This window comes from Rhinichthys klamathensis, unplaced genomic scaffold (genome assembly GCF_029890125.1).
Source record: "Rhinichthys klamathensis goyatoka isolate OS25496 unplaced genomic scaffold, OSU_Roscu_1.1 h1tg000040l_1, whole genome shotgun sequence".
In the NCBI taxonomy this organism is placed as follows: domain Eukaryota; kingdom Metazoa; phylum Chordata; class Actinopteri; order Cypriniformes; family Leuciscidae; genus Rhinichthys; species Rhinichthys klamathensis.
In genome coordinates this window covers 11,183,366-11,201,336 of record NW_026606587.1, presented here as the reverse complement: position 1 = coordinate 11,201,336, position 17,971 = coordinate 11,183,366, and the positions used below count along the sequence as shown (strand labels likewise).

Below are 17,971 nucleotides of genomic sequence, written 5' to 3'. Positions count from 1 at the left end.
ACACTACCATGCAAAACTTTTCAGAGGGTTGCCATGATTGAAATGCATTCAAACACCTATTCTGTTTAAAACACCTATTCTGTTCTCTTCTTGGGTTTTGCCCCATGGGCTTCAAAAACAGTGCAAACGAATAAATTCTCTCTGAAATTGCACAATATATGGATAAAACCAAAAAAAGAAAGTAAATGGATGAAACAAAAGAATGAACCTGGCATCAGATGCGAAGTAGTATTCCACAGCTTTCTCCTCCACAGGAAATAGACACGTGTCCTGGTCCAACCTGGGCAGAGTACTGCAGCTCTTTTTATCTTTACCAGCTATATAAAAGATACAAACAACATTATCATTCATTATAGAACGTAACAGGGGAATTTAACAGAAATTTACAGAATTTTTTGTTTACACTTTATTTTGGTTAACTCGAGAATATATGAAGACTTCAGATGCAAAAGCCTGCAAAAGTGCCATCTGAAATTTTCTTCTAGAATGATCATTTTTATCAAGCTTGTATGTTTATGTTCAGTTATTTCACTTTAACGGCAATGGAAATTACCTATTAATTGTCATTTAAAGTGAAATTACTGAATCTAAATATACGAGATTGATAAATGTGCTCTTTTTAGAAGATAATTTCAGATGGCACATATAGGCTTTTGCATCAATCTTCATATGCAGGAATGATATTTATGACGCAAATAAAAGTTGCATTGAAGCAGGATAATGCAACAAGTTATGCATTACAACATACTCAAAAATGCATATTGTGCATATCTTGGTTTTGCCACTATATGAATGCTTATTAATCGGCTATCAAATTGTACTTTATTTTTGGACTTCTGGACTTATTTGACAGAAATATTTGAAGGGAATTTAGTTCCATTGGACAAAGACGGGCCAATGGAATCTTGCTCAATTATACACGTGTCAGTTTTTTTGCAAATGTAAATTGTGCTGAACGCAGTGTGAGGTCTGTATGAAGACAGTGTGTGCAAACTCACAGGAGCGATACAGGATGGGGATGTGATCTGTGGAAAGCTTGTGGTCACTTCTAACTCCAATCAGTAATGGACCTCCTCTCCTAGATGGAAGCACAGAAACATCCATTTGAGAAATTAAAATAAGACTTATGTTTAAAAATTGATTTGGCTGATTTGCTTTTAGTTGTATTGGTGCCGTTGACGACTTTCAAGCGATTGGTAATTGTTTTTTTAGTAAACGCATTCAACCACATCAGTTCAAATCAGTTTCAAAATTAAAGTCTGTTTGAAAGGTGATAATTGAGTTTGAACTTGATTTGAGGATGGCTTGAGTTGATTTGAACTTGACATGTGAAGTTCTCCTGTGTGTATGAATACAAATATTCCACGCAATAATAAACAGATTGTATATTTCTCTAACTGCAACAAAACAGAAATCAAAGCAAACCTGAAATAATGTAATAATAAAACTACTTTGCTCACACTTTTTGGCTCACACACAAGCTTACACGTGTAAAGATAATTTGCTGCTGGACTCTGCACTAGCCCTCACCAGGTGTTGACATTGCATTTCTATGAAAGGGCTTTCACTTGTGCCTTGATAATTACATTTTGGTAACATTTTACAACAGGGTCCCATTAGTTAACGCATTAACAAAAGTAACTTGTGCCTTGATAATTACATTTTGGTAACATTTTACAACAGGGTCCCATTAGTTAACGCATTAACAAAAGTAACTTGTGCCTTGATAATTACATTTTGGTAACATTTTACAACAGGGTCCCATTAGTTAACGCAGGGCTCGACATTAAGGCTTGTCCGCTTGTCCGGGACAAGTGGATTTTTTGTAGGACAAGTAGAAGAGAAAATTAGTTGTCCGACCGGACAAGTTAAATTTCAAACAAAATAAAATGCCATGTTACTTCACGTTATGTGCCACTCGTTACGTCTATTTTACAGATTTAATTTTACCGATTTGAAACGAACACATTTTTTCGCGCTGCCTGTGAATGTCCTGAATGTGACTAGGGGTGGGAATCTCTAGGCACCTCACGATTCGATTCGATTACGATTCAGAGGGCTGCGATTCGATGCTAAATCGATTATCAGAATCTTTTTTTTGTGTGTGTGTGACTATAAATACTTTGCTTTAAAAGTACAAAGTAATGACCCATAAAGAATTAACGTACAATATATTTTATTAACATTGCAAAGAACCAACAGGAAAATACATGTGTGTCTGAACTAGCAGCAGCATATTTGTAGTAAATTAATAATATAACAACGACCGGTAACGTTACAGCCGAGTGTTTTTCCTCCTCTGGCTGGAAACGTGTCATATGGCTTCTCATATGTGTCTTGTTTCCGAAATATTTTAGTTTTACTCTACAAAGCTTACAACTAGTGTGGCTCTTGTCCAGCTCCTTTCCCCCTTCAACTTCAGAAGCCAAAATATTTCCACACGTCAGCTTTTAACGAGGAGGGTGTTTTATGGAAAGCCGTTAGGGCCAAAAACACGCGAATTTTAACGCGTATTTCACGCGTATTTCACGCGTAAAATACGTGTATTTTACGCGTGAAATACGCGTTGATTATGTCACGCGTATTTCACGCGTATTTCACGTGTAAAATACACGTAAAATACGCGTGAAATACGCGTGACATAATCAACGCGTATTTCACGTGTAAAATACGCGTATTTCACGTGTATTTTACACGTAAAATACGCGTGAAATACGCGTTAAAAATCAGTATGAACGGGTCCGTGTCATTGGCTGCTGAAGACTTGGGTCTAACCATTTGTGTGAGCTTAGAGGGGTGTACCTTTCATAGACTAGGCTACCACCAGTTTACATTCTATAGATCAGCTTATTCAGGTTTTTTGTATAACCTATATGAATAATATATTTAAATAGCAGTTTTATGACAATTAATTTTTTTTATGACAATTAATTTTATGACAATTTAGATAAAAATAAAATTAACTTGTTTTTCTCCACTCATGCCTTTTTGTAAATAAACACATTAGTGGACATTCTAGCTTTAACATCAAAGCATTAACGTGTGTGGGGAAATCAGTTACAGTGGAGGTAACCAATGCAGGTTTATGATCACTGCAGGTTTAAGATACAGACCACTGTAATCAATATCTGTCTTTGGAAAACAACGTGAGCTTTTGTTGTGCTTACATTTACAGCTATAGCAAGCAGGGGGCGCTTTTTCAAACCTTTTTGTTCTGAAATTGGGCACTCAGACAAACTGTAATTAGGTATACAGGTGATATTATCAATTTAAAGGAATTTAATGACTTAAAGTATTTAAATATGTTATTTAAGGCTTTCAGGATTAGAATGAGAGCTTGTGCTCAGGTCAGGACAGGTATAAGAACTTGATTTGGCTTTCCTGACAGCAGAAGTATTTTACAGGTCACCTTGGTAATTGGTATTAAAGCAATTTATCTGTAAAAATGATTAGACACTTTGGTAAAACACCATATAACATTTAAGTAAACATATAAACATAAAAATCAGTGACGTAACTTTGTTTTAAAAAGTGGGTGGAACAGGTGGGGTGGGGGTTGCTAATAAAATGCTAAATCAGATTTATGCTACAATAACATTACGACGTCCAGCAATCGATTTAAATAGTAGGCTACATGGGGTTTAATTTGTTGTTTAATGAGATGAAGTATAATAATGTATGTTGTCAGTGTGTTGTCTCTAATATTTAATGTTAGAATATTTACTCTGCATTTTCTGTTTCTATAGAAAACCACACACTAATACACCCACAACTAAGTACAACCATTCAATCCTTGTTAATAACTGAGTTGTTGGGGTGACAAATAAACAGGTTACTCTCAAATTTCCAACATATTTTCACCAAGTCTCTTACGGACACCATGTGGCATATTTCATACCTAACCAGCAGTTTACTGAAATGAGACTGCTATAAAGCCAACTCGTTTTTTTTTTTTTCAGTTCCCCACTTACTTTACCTTCCTCAAGCTGACAGAACACATCCAAGCTTGTGATCATAAATTCATACAAATCATCTGCATGATAAAAGGTACTGTGGGTTAGTTTGTTAACATATTACTATTTTAAATCAGAATTGATTTCACTGAAAATTTATTACATTTAGAAAAAATGAAATGAAGCTGAACTCTGCAGGGCAGAGGGCATTGACCCTTGAGGACCGTGTTTGCCCATTGCATTCGGAGCATTCCAAGTGAACCCTGCTGATGTAAAAAAAAAAAAAAGTGTAAAGGGTTAAATTAGCAATTTAAAAGGGTAGTCATTGCAGTGTCACCTGTAAATCTATCTTTGTTATCATGGGCGTCAGTTTGGTTTGAAATGTGCTGGGGACAGAGACGCATTCGGAAGTGCATTTTCAGTGCATTTTCAGAAGTGCTGGGTACAATGACGTATTAATTTTTTTTCTCTCTTTCGGGCAGGTTATGTTTTCAAAGACGATGTCCTGTAGCTCAGGCAACGGCCCCACTTTTCAACAGGCCCACCCAAAACTTTCACACACACAAAAAAATCCTTTTACTATATTCTAATTTTGTCAATAATTATAAAAAAAAAATTGCCAAAAGCTCATAATTTGTGCTCAAGCGCACGACCGCACGCATAAAGCTTGCCACAAAGAACCGGTAAAAGTAATGATAATAAATGCGTCTAATACGCTGTGAATGTGAATGTGCATTATACGCCGAGTTTCGGTTAATTTATGAGACGAACTCCAATTCACTCGCCGGCGCCTCCATGTCGTGATTCTGCTATATTTACTTCTTATTTATTAAATAAATCCAGACAATTGGTTCATGAAACATTGATTAAAATTAAGATATAATTAATATAAAACGAAAATAAATGTAAAGAAAGGCAGCTGTTCTGTTTGAGGTCTCTGTGAAAGTTTTAAAGAAGTCTTTTAGTGCCGCTTTCAGAACGCTCACGTCCGTAAACGAGAACTGACACGTTGTTTTTTCCCTCATAAATGCGAACAGAAAAATCAATAAAAAATGTATTATAGTGTTGTTTTTTTTGCTGGGTCAGACAATGATTGCCAAATTTCTCTCTCATATTGCTCCTCATAACCACTGAAAACGGTCCAAAAAATCGAACCAAAAGTCAAATTAATATGGACGGGAGTTAAAAGTGGTGGGTGCAAAATGACTCATGACGAAATCTGGTGGTACGAAATCACCGCATCCCCGAAATCGACGCCTATGTCTGTTAGCTTTATTTTATTAAAGCCTTCTATGATAAAGTTGATAAATGTCCATGTAATGACACTGTGAATGTGGAAAATAAATTGCATAATAGATATAATTTATTGATCCCAGGTTTAAATTTGGTCATGTCACCATTGCTCACATTTAAGAAAAGAAATAAAAGCGTATGTGAAATCTTAAAAATTAAGATTACTTGTACATATACTCTACTTATGAAACTAAACAGTAGAAAATATAGATTTGAGTATTGCACAGTTTAATTTATTGCATTTGTATTATTGTACTATTAAAGCATTGTATGTTTAAAGATATAAAGGATATGGAGCTAAGATAAAAGGATATTAAGCTGCTGACAAGTCTGAGGTAAGTACAAATTGCCCTGAATATTAGTTAATAATATATGACACTGAGGGAGGACTTGAAATTATGACCTGGAATGGTTTCCTGAGGCTGTATTGCAGAAACAACTTCAGTCAGAGTAATATCTTGTCTTAAGTAACCACTGTGATTTCATTTTGGAACCAATTTAAAACACTGAACTTGTCAGATTATAACTTGGGGCTTAAAGGTATAGTTCACCCATTTACACCCTTATGTTGTTCCAAAGTTTCTTTCTTGTGTGGAACTTCCATACTATGGAAAAAAATATTATGGAAGTCAATGGGGACCAGCAATGTTTGGTTAACAATAATCTTCAAATATTAGTAACCAAACATTCAAAGAGGCTCATGCATGTTTGAAACAACATGAGGGTGAGTTAATGAAGACAGAATTTTAAATTGAGTGAACAATACCTTTAAGATAGGACGTTTCTGTAATTTGGTCCCTGCAAGCAAGGTTATGTTGTTTTAACAGATATTCATTACAATTGCATTGATCAAGAACCACAGCTGTAAACTTTTCCACAATCAAATGTTAACTTTTAATATTAGAAATCTTGAGTTGGGTTGATTTGTTTTACAGATAAATTCCTACTTTTCCTGTAGCTCAAACCGTAGAATGTTAGCGCTTGCAAAATTCATGCAAGGGTTCGATTCCCAGGGAAAGCAAGAACTGATAAGAACGTAAATGTGTACATTGAAATGCAATGTAAGGCACTTAGGATAAAAGCATCTGCCAAATGCCAGGGACTGCAGATGAAATTTAGCTCTGTAGCTAATTCTGGGACAGTTCTTTACTGTCCATTGTCCCTGTTATAATAATAATAATAATATGTAAATGTACTAATATGCAAAAGGGGGCAATCTTGGTAAAAATATTTGTTCATAAAAATGCAATCTATCTATTTTCTTTGGGCTACACAAGAAAACGACGAAAAAGAAAAAAAGAAATAGGAGGATATTTAATTTTGGTAGCAGTAAAATACTTCTGCTGTCAGGAAAGCCAAATCAAGTTCTTATACCTGTCCTGACCTGAGCACAAGCTCCCATTCTAATCCTGAAAGCCTTAAATAACATATTTAAATACTTTAAGTCATTAAATTCCTTTAAATTGATAATATCACCTGTATACCTAATTACAGTTTGTCTGAGTGCCCAATTTCAGAACAAAAAGGTTTGAAAAAGCGCCCCCTGCTTGCTATAGCTGTAAATGTAAGCACAACAAAAGCTCACGTTGTTTTCCAAAGACAGATATTGATTACAGTGGTCTGTATCTTAAACCTGCAGTGATCATAAACCTGCATTGGTTACCTCCACTGTAACTGATTTCCCCACACACGTTAATGCTTTGATGTTAAAGCTAGAATGTCCACTAATGTGTTTATTTACAAAAAGGCATGAGTGGAGAAAAACAAGTTAATTTTATTTTTATCTAAATTGTCATAAAATTAATTGTCATAAAAAAAATTAATTGTCATAAAACTGCTATTTAAATATATTATTCATATAGGTTATACAAAAAACCTGAATAAGCTGATCTATAGAATGTAAACTGGTGGTAGCCTAGTCTATGAAAGGTACACCCCTCTAAGCTCACACAAATGGTTAGACCCAAGTCTTCAGCAGCCAATGACACGGACCCGTTCATACTGATTTTTAACGCGTATTTCACGCGTATTTTACGTGTAAAATACACGTGAAATACGCGTATTTTACACGTGAAATACGAGTTGATTATGTCACGCGTATTTCACGCGTATTTTACACGTATTTTACGCGTGAAATACGCGTGAAATACGCGTTAAAATTCGCGTGTTTTTGGCCCTAACGGCTTTCCATAGTGTTTGGATTTGGCGCTCAGCCATCGCGTCCGCGTCTGTTATGTGCACGCCACAGACGGTCCGGCCACTGCACTTCCGCGCTTCAGAGTTCCGTCTTTCGCGTTCCGTCAATATTACGTTATTATAAATATATATCTAAATTTTTTTTTTTTTTTTTTGAAAATCGATTTTTGACAATTGTGAATCGATTCAGAATCGTCCACATCCGCATCGCGATGCATCTAAGAATCGATTTTTTCCCCCACCCCTAAATGTGACTCACAGAAAGACGTGCGCCAGTATAATGCGCATGCACAGACCGCGCGCCAGAAGTTCTCTTTCGCGCTTGAACGAACATCAACAACACACACAATTAAGCCAAAATGTCATTTGTCGAGTATCTTCATAACATAAGAACAGTCTTATGATGGACATAAAGAGTTGTGACTCGTGAGAGAATGAGGCGCGTGTGATATCCGCGTCTCTGTCCACAGCGGCTGCTCTTAAAGGGCCAGCTACCAATAAAGCGTTCTGTCAGTAAAGTTACTGAAAGAACAAAGGGAACAGAGAAAATTACTCACTGCTCTTGACTAAAGAACTTGTGTAGCTTCAATAAGTAGTAGTCTATATATAATTTATAATTTATGCAGCCCAGACTGTTTGATAACTTTATTCAATTTCTGTATATGTCCTACCTGTTAGACAGTTAATTTTTATCCAGACATCAATGGCTTATTGATCATTATAGGTGTTATCAATCATTTAGTTGTTATTGCTAATTTCAGAATTATCACTAATCTGTGTGTGCATTTGGATTAGAACCAAACAAGTTGACTCATGAAACCATTTGTTTATTATATCGCAATCGCATATCACAACCGCAATATTGAACTCAATAATCGCAATATGACATTTTCCCCAAATCGTGCAGCCCTAGATAAAATTACAAATCTTTACCCGGACAAGTGACTTTTGTGCATGGACAAGAGAAACATAAATTTACTTGTCCGAAGGACAAGTGCCTCAAAAAGTTAATGTCAAGCCCTGAGTTAACGCATTAACAAAAGTAACTTGTGCCTCTTGATAATTACATTTTGGTAACACTTTACAACAGGGTCCCATTAGTTAACGCATTAACAAAAGTAACAAACAATGAGCAATTAATCTGTTACAGTATTTATTCATTTTTGTTAATAAATGTAGTGCGGTAGTTCATGTTAGCTCAAATCTATTAAATAATGTTAAAGGTACACTATGTAACTTTTTTTTGTTCAAAATTTCAATAATGAGGCAATACATCATCAATCCTTTTACCATTCACTATGGTAAACCTATTAATTGTTTATATTTTAGACCTGTCTGGATGGTTTTTATGGAAAATTGCTTACTTGATGCGTCACTCAATCTAATCACTCAATCTGTAAATAGAGAAAAGTTGCTCCAGCTACTTTGACGATTGTCTGGCGTGGGTAGGGCTGGGCGATAAAACGATAACGATAATTATCGCGATATAATCTTTCTCGATAAAACGATATCAAGAGGTCGATAAATGTTCGATAATGTGTATGCGCCAAAAGCGGAACGAAAATCATTTGAACCGCGCGCCTCACGGACCGTTTATCCGGTCGGCTCAAAGTCCAAATGGCAGCGCGAGCTCACTAGAGCCGACGCGTTTAGGTTTACTCTGATCGTCTCGCTCACGAGATCTAGTGAGAAGCGCTTAAGTTCAGTGAAGAACACAAATGTCCAGTTTAAATCAGTTTAAAGGCAGATGAAACACCGCTGACAAACAGGAGAAACACTGTACGCAACGATTCAGTCAGATTCTGAATTGAAACTGAATCCATTTAGCCTACCATGGATTTACTGTAACGTTAGCCTAGTAATATTAACTGCACCATGAAATGTGGGATATACATATTGAATTGTATAATATTATTAATGTAGACAATGTATTAAATGACTAATGGAATATAATTACAGTATTTAATAATGTATTTAACTGTTAGGCTACTGTTTTTCATACAAATACCATAGAAACCATAAAGTTACATTTTGCCATGATAGTGAGGTGCTAAGTTATAGGCTGTACCTGGCTTTATCTGTGGTTATCATGATCTAAATGCATGATACTGGATGACCAATGGTTAATTTTAATAAAACTCAAACAGTCAGAATATTACATTTTACCAAATAAAAATGTGGTCCTTAAATAAAACAAACAAACAGATGTTACTGTTTTTGTTAATGAACATAAATTTAACATAGTAGGATTAGCTTGAGTTAGGATGCAGATTTACTGTCAACTCACTGTCAAAAATGCATTTCGAGACAAAACATGTAATTTGAATATTGCAGCCTGCACTGCAAACTGTGCTGAAGAAATATTTTTCTTTTCAAATATTTATTTTGTTAAGGAAAAATGACAAATGTTTGAATGTTCTACCTCAGATTTTTAAAACCACAACACTCTGGTTTATACAACTTTCACTTAGGAGCAAAAATCTGCCTTTAAACTTGAAAGAAATAAAGATTTGACATTTATCGTGATAATTATCGATATCGACTGATATAAAAAAAAATATCGTGATAATTTTTTTTGGCCATATCGCCCAGCCCTAGGCGTGGGAGTGCCAAAGGTTAGTTGTCACAACAACGAGCGAGAAAGGCTGACATGAAAATCATGAACCTACGAGGAATCACCCGTAAAAAAAAAAAAAAAAAATTAATTTAAGCACATATGTTGACTTTAACTTTATCAGGTTGATGTTACCTGCTGCCTACTGTCTCTCCTGGATAGTGCACACTTTTGAAGACAAGGACAAAAGCTCCTTCCTAAATAGAGAAGGCATTTATTACCACATCATTCTCATTATTCATGACCTTAGATCTTGTCAAGGTGACAGAAAAGGTGTTTACTAGTTGTTGGGTGACTTGTTCAACGAGGGTGGCGAAGGTGATGTCGCTCTCCCGGTTGTCATACATGTACTTCAACAGCTTAGCGATGGTCTCTGTATCTGTCTCAGACTCAAACTCATAACCTTTACTCTCCTGAACACATAAAAACAGAAGTGGTCAAAATATAGCCATATGATGGTTGTTTGGATGAATGGATGGATAGATGATGCCAAAATGTTTTACTTGCCAGAAACTTCTTCAGGTCTTTGTAGTTGGTGATGATTCCATTATGGATGACAATAAACTCTGCAAGCAAATAAAATAATCACAACTATAAAATGATCCATTCTTTCACAGACTTGTCAAACTAAACATTTGTAATGAAAAGCAGGCTGTTGGTAACAGACCGTTGTTCTTGTCTGATCTTTGCGGGTGGCTGTTGACAGGGCTGGGGGCTCCATGAGTGGCCCATCGAGTGTGAGCGATTCCCAGGTGCACATCGAACTCCACCTCAAGATCAACATCCTGCTGCCCTGTGGAACAAGATGTTCAAATACAAACTGATAATCTCATATTTCAAAGAAATAGTGACATGATCACACTTGGACTTGGCCAATGCACTTCAAGTGTGCAACCCATTGTACGTGTTAAAGAAAAGGAGAAATCTAGTTTAAAACACGTTCTTCGAAATGTACTCAAGTTTCACTTTTGTTGCCAGCTATTTTTACAATAATGGCTGTGTGTTGAGTTATTTTCAGACGACAGTAAATCTATACTGCTATACAAGCAGCACATTGACTACTCTAAAATCTATCCAAGTTTCATTTCTATTTTATTTTCCCTTGAGAAGATATACTAAAATGTTTGCTGAAATGTGAGGGGTGTACTCACTGAGATACTCTCTGTGTGTGTGTGTGTGTGTGTGTGTGTGTGTGTGTGTGTGTGTGTGTGTGTGTGTGTGTGTGTGTGTGTGTGTGTGTGTGTGTGTGTGTGTGTGTGTGTATAAATATATAAATAATTTGGACTAGCATTGGAAAATGTTTAAAACACTTAAAAGCCATATCTCTAACTAAGTTGTGTTCCGATTTCCCAAAAGTTCAGCCCGCTAAATGGTTTTAAAGTACCATTTCCATGATAACGCAATGTCCAACTTCAAAACATTTTTCACAGGATGAATTTTGAGTGTTAAGCTTTCGAATGCTAATTTATGATGATAACTAAAATATGTGCTAGGGGAAAAAAAGCAGTAAAAAAAAGAAGCATGCCAAGTGCTTTAGTTTAATGACTAATGTGATGTAACCAAGTAAAAAGTAACAAAAATAAATTTACACTGTGCACTTCTAAATATATTTTTTACAGTAAAAAGTATTTTTTACAATATTATGAATCAATAATTTATTACCACTGTTTTTGTGGGCCACACAGCACATGACTTTGATTTTAAGGACAAATGTTTTTCATATTTTAATAAACAGGGAAGCAGATTTGTTATTTTCCTTGCAAGAATTGGATAGGCGTGTCATCTTGACATTTTTACTTGTCATTGTCACATTGTTTACAATTTACAGCTTAATCCACTGTAACTTGCTCATCAAGATTATCAACTGTTCGTTAGTATGAGAAAACAGAAACTAGAAGACAGTTTTCACTGATGCACGCTACAGAGCTTCTTGCGGCAATGTTGAGAATGAGACGCACACTTGAATGTGTTGTGGTTCGCGCTGTGACATTTCGAAGCACATTAACTTGTGAAGTCAAGCTTCTAGAAGCGTTCTCATATTGGCATGGGGTGTGTTTTGGGCCTTAACCTGAACCTGCAAAATGAACAATTACTTACTGTGGATTTCATCATCCAAGGCTTTCACTTTTCCTGATTGTTTGATCAGGTGGATGCTCTTGGAGTTGGTTTCCCATTCCTTACTGTTTCCCCCATCAATACCCACACCTGCAAGACAGAAAGAAAATGCTAGTTTCAAGATCAGTGGGTCCTGTTCCAGAAGAGCTAATTGTAATTGTGTGTGTGTGTGTGTGTGTGTGTGTGTGTGTGTGTGTGTGTGTGTGTGTGTGTGTGTGTGTGTGTGTGTGTGTGTGTGTGTGTGTGTGTGTGTGTGTGTGTGTCAGTTTTATGAGCCGTTTGTTCCTGACCTGCGGAGTCATAGCCACGGTACTCCAGCCGATGCAGACCTTTGATAAGGACCTCAAGGATCTCACGGCGAGTGCGAGGCACGTGATAATTCAGATACGCAAAGATTCCTTCAGAGAGAAAAAGAAAGTGTGTTTTTCAGTATGGACAGTGCAGTCAAACATTTCAGTTTATTTGTAAACTCAGCAATCAAATCAAAAACTAGAAATACAATGCATAATGTGATATCAGATGTAAAAGCCATTTCATCAATTTTTAAATAGCTGAAGCTAAAGGACCTTAAAAAGTGATTAGCTTATCTAGATATTAATGTGAAAATGCAACAAAACTGGTTTGGGTATGCTATGCAAAGCAGGTTGAGTGGTAGCCTAAAAGTTTTTAAATTGCCTATACAAAGATTTTAAAAGTTTCTAAGTCACAAATTGGATCATTTTTCGGAACAGCAAAAAAAAAAAATTTACTCTGATTTTCATTTATTACTTAAAACCCACTTTAAGTACTTCAATACCACTGCAAAAATCTAGCTTTAATAAACATTATTAAATAGAAGTGAACAGTCAATAATAAATAGAAAACAAATACACAAATTACAAGCATATATAAATACAATACAACAAAGTTACACAAAGTAATGTCTAACAGTAGTATCAGGTACAGAAATATAATCATTAAAATGTAAAATTGCACTAAAGTTCACTGTATAAATTAAATGAGTCAATGACATGAAGTGCATATTTTTGTTTTTATATATTTCCTTTTAAAATAATTTGATGAGTGCATGACATACCCTATATCATTTTAATCTATAAAACCTAGGGCCTATTTTAGTTAAGTCCTTTTTAGTCAATTTAAATACATTTTATTCTATGTTTTGTTATCTTAAACCCCCCAAAATGTCAGGTGATGCAACTCTCCGCACAAATGAACAGACTAAGAAACTACTTAAAATGGTGTCCTAATAATAAAAAATTAAAAACTAAATACTATGGAATCATTTTAGGTTTGAAACCTTTCATATAAACAAATGTAATAATTATCAGTAGTTTTAAAGCTGTTGGGATAACTGAAAAACTTTTGTCCAGCGATTTGTATGTCAGGGTGGCACAACTGCACACATCATGGCTCTTATTATGAATTGACAAGGTAATAACAGTAAACATGATAATACATCATCCAGAGGAGCCCGACTGATCCTTGTGGCGGAGTGAAAAGGTTTGTTGATCTCTCTCAAACACTGGTAAAAACTGCTCATTTCAAGTATGAGTACGTTGGTACACTTTCCATGGCAGGTTGTACAACTACAGTATGCATACAACTATTTAGTTGTGCCGCTTGACATAAACAGTAAAAAAAAAAAAAAAAAAAGTTATTTAACAACTGAAACTTTAAACATTGTTCATGACTCAAAAATATGCATTACATCAGTTTTGAGAGGTTTTTACAAACACCTTTTTTGAAGCTTTTTTGTCAATGACCCAAATATAGATTAATTGTGTTAAAGTGGTGTTTTGTTGTTTGATTAACATTAATGACAGACAGGTTAATGCAGGTATTTATAGGCTGCTGTCCCTTTAAGATGTAATATAATGAATTTCTCAACAGTTAAACATAACCGACTGCGTTTACGAGAATACTTGCCAAGACGGGCATTTTAAAGGGGTCCTATTATGCCCTTTTACGAAGTCTTGATTTAGCTTTTGGGGTGTACTGGAATATGTTTTCATGCTTGATTGTTCAAAAAGCACATTATTCTTCAAATATATTACATCATCCCAGCACCTCTCTCCTCAGTCTGTCTCAAACATGCAGTCTAGGTCCTGTTTGATGAAACCTCTCCTTCTGAAATATGAAATGTGCTGTGATTGGTTAGCTGGCCTAGTGTGTTGTGATTGGCAGCGCGTAGCGCGTGTTTATGAAATGTTCCGCCCCTTCGTAACTGCGAGTTCTGCTCTAGTGTAAGTATTAAGGGTGGCGTCAATTTAAAACCAATTTGATTTTGATTCAGACCCTGACAATGTTAACAAACAAGAGGATCGTGCAGAACGGATTTCATGCATGGACTTTGCATGCATGTCCTAGCATGAGCTAGTGCAGCTCATGCTACTTCTGATTAATTGCAAATTTAAAAGACACACACACAAATAAATACATGTCATTAAATTTCCATAAAACTTTTATCAAAATTTAAAAAATATTTCTGCGTTTAAGTCTTTGTCATAGTTAGAACATATAAAATACCAATTGCTTTTGCTATTCTTTGGAAAACTTTAGTCTCTCTAAAAACAGCACAGCAAACAATCAGTAAAGCACAAGACTCTCCCAGACGAAGTGACAGCTAGACAAAATTAAACATGCAAAGCAAAGAGTGATGTCAATAATGATAAGACAGTGTTAAAGACGACATTTGACACCTTTTAAATTACAGAGGACAAGGCGCTAGAAAAAAGGCAAATCAACAAAGACATTGCCACAAACAAAGAAGTGATACTATGAGTATGCAATTAAGACAATGAAGAAGCCTAATGGAAAGAAACATCAATCTGTGTGGATAGTACACAATCAGAAAAAAAATCGATGTTCAGCTCAGCAAAATCTGGTGTAAACAGCGAGATGAGGAAAGTGAAAATAAAGAAAATGACTAGTATAAATGTTCCTATCTTCATAGGGGATAAATATACTCCAAGTACAGCACTTACTATGAAAGGAGAGAAACGTCACAGAAGCACCATTCAGTGGTCTGCACTTGTGTGTGTGTGTGTGTGTGTGTGTGTGTGTGTGTGTGTGTGTGTGTGTGTGTGTGTGTGTGTGTGTGTGTGTGTGTGTGTGTGTGTGTGTGTGTGTGTGTGCGTGTGCGTGTGCGTGTGCTAGTCAAACAAGGCTCTGCTTTATTAAAACAGATGACCCGCTAAAATGAATGAAAGATGGATTGTTAATAGTTTCATCCCCCACCTTAAAAAAAAATAAACCTGAGCCTATATCAATCAAAAAGATGTACTTAGTTTAAACATACTGTACATTACTGTTGAAAAGTTTGAAGACTGTTTTTATGTTTTTTAAAGTATTTTAAGACTGAATTTATTTGACAGCAGTAAAACTGTGATATTGTGAAATATTATTACAATTTAAAATAACTGTTTCCTATTTTTAATTTCCAGTTTAAAATACTCCGGTCTTCAGTGTCACATGAAATCATTATAATATGCTGATTTGCTGCTCAAGAAACATTTCTGATTATCATCAATGTTGAAAATAGTTGTGCTGCTTAATTTTTTTTTGTAGAAACTGATATATTTTCTTCAGGATTTTTTGATAAACAACTCAAAGGGAAAAATACAGCATTTACTTGAAACAGTCTTTGCATGAAAGTGTAAATTTCCTCTTCAAAATGTTTTACTCATCCTAAACTATTGAATAGTGTAGCTAACTTTAGGGGAATAGTCGGTAACGCTTCCTTTTACAGTACAGTACTTAGTTCAGGGTTAGTACCTAGTTATTACCCAGTAATTGTAATTACTATAATAAGTACATAGTATGTACATGGGTAACAGGACTGTAAAAGGAAGCGTTACCGAATAGTCTTATAAAACAGTATGATAGTACTTCATGTTTCTAAAAAACATACATTAAAAAGGGACATAATTTAAACATTTAGCATTACATTTTCACTTTAGTTAGGCTACTTGTAGAAAAAAAATTATAATTTAGATTTTCACAACTCTTTTTCGGCCCTCTCTTTGACCCATAGAATTCAACAGGATTTTGTAGCTGTACGTGTGTGTGTGTGTCTGTGTGTGTGTATAACCATCTATACAGTGTGTAAACAGTATGTGCATGATCTTTAAAGTAGGCTGTCTACGTGATATATTGAACTCTCTCCCCCCCCCCAGCCCCCCCCCCCCAAAAAGCAAGGAAATGCTGTTTTCTATTTCAGAGTTCAGACTTTGTTAGAACACATCTGATCCAAAACTTTAGTCTATTAATCGCTTTGTGAGTTTGTGACGGCCAAAAATCCCTGCCATTCGTCAAGGTTGTGTCTGCAAACCCCTGAATGTCTTGTCTATCTTAAGGAGAGGTCATACAGATTTAGCTTATCAGAAAAAAAACTCTGGGAAAAGAACTTCCAGCTGGTCGTTCTATCTCTCTTTATCACTTCCTTACTTCTATAGCCTCTATTCAAGCCCTTCTCCTCAGAGGATTTAAAAGCTCAGACTAAGTTAAAGGGATAGTTCACCCAAAAATGAAAATGCTGTCATCATTTACTCATGGTCTAGTTGTTCCAAATCTGTATAAATTTTAGCTGAACACAAAAGAAGACATTTTGAAGAATGTTGGTAACCAGACAGTTAATGGTAGCCACCGACTTCGATAGTAGTTTTATATTTTTTTATCTGTGGAAGTCAGTGGCTACCATCAACTGTCTGGTTACCAACATTCTTCAAAGTGTCTTCTTTTGTGTTCAGCTAAGATTTTTACAGATTTGGAACTGTATATTTGGACCTGTGCCACCAAAACAAACCTGAATTAAAGGTGTTGTCGTTTTAAATGACGTTGTGTGACCTGTTCCACTGGAAATAGTGGTCTGATCATAATGGGATGTTTGATGTTGAATGAATAGACACTATGTTGAGCAATATTTATCTTATCAAACAAGATTACACAGTGTGGTTTGCGGTAATATATTATCTAGATGGTTTATACACAGAGTAAATAGAAACAAGAAATGTAACGTTACAACAAACTCATAGATTCAAAGAACTTTGAATATTAATACATTAAGGGCATGTCTATCTAGAAAACGTCTTAGCACCATAATCGCGTTCGTGATGCCCAAAATGCTGTCTATGAAGTATGTAGCTAGGCGGCTCACTACTGTAACGTTAGATGTTCAGACACAGCCTCTGTCAGATGCTAAATGCTAGTAGATATTCCCTCCAACGGCTTTTCTATCTGACTATTGCAGTCCAAACGTCTTTAATCTATGACGCGTGTAACTTAAATAAATGTCACGTATATTATCAGTTCAAATATAACATAAAAATGTAGCTTTCATTGCTGTACTCACCACACATGTCTCCGTTTCTGCTGCCAAAAGCTGCTTAGTTCCTCGTTCTGAAAGGCTGTCAGTGAAAACCCGCCCACAACGATTGTTATTGGTTGAGAAAGAAGGCCGCGCCTCGATCTTGGGCCCGGTGATTGGCTGATTCGGCTGTCTGTCTTTCAGTTACCTGCCAACGGAGTGGGTTTAGACGTGGCAGCAGGATGCGAGTCCGCCGTCACCGTGTCGCGGCCATGGTCGCGGCCAGTGATGAAAATGGCATCATCTTTAGTTAAATATTTTCTTATCTGGCAAATATGTTAAAGTTGTGTATTTCAACGGGAAATATATATATATATATATTTCCTTTTCTTTTTTTTTCTTTTTTTTTTGGAGGAACGTTTCGGTCCATCGAAAGCGTGGACAATAGTGAAGTGCAGGACATTTTGGCTGGTCCGCACTTTCTGAAAGTCCTTT

General features: G+C 35.8%; 1 protein-coding gene across 1 annotated transcript in view; it reads right to left on the bottom strand.

Moving 5' to 3' along the window:
- gfpt1 (glutamine--fructose-6-phosphate transaminase 1) overlaps positions 1–17,637 on the bottom strand; it is a 39,202-nt gene extending 21,565 nt beyond the window's left edge. Inside the window, exons 1-9 of the mRNA XM_056246857.1 lie at positions 17,522–17,637; positions 12,462–12,569; positions 12,154–12,261; positions 10,724–10,849; positions 10,564–10,622; positions 10,338–10,469; positions 10,192–10,253; positions 999–1,078; positions 209–317 (exon numbers count right to left, since the gene is read on the bottom strand). Coding sequence (XP_056102832.1) covers positions 209–317; positions 999–1,078; positions 10,192–10,253; positions 10,338–10,469; positions 10,564–10,622; positions 10,724–10,849; positions 12,154–12,261; positions 12,462–12,569; positions 17,522–17,528 — 791 coding nt within the window. The 5' untranslated portion in view covers positions 17,529–17,637. The remainder of the gene's footprint in view (positions 1–208; positions 318–998; positions 1,079–10,191; positions 10,254–10,337; positions 10,470–10,563; positions 10,623–10,723; positions 10,850–12,153; positions 12,262–12,461; positions 12,570–17,521) is intronic.
- Between the last annotated feature and the right edge of the window lie 334 nt (positions 17,638–17,971).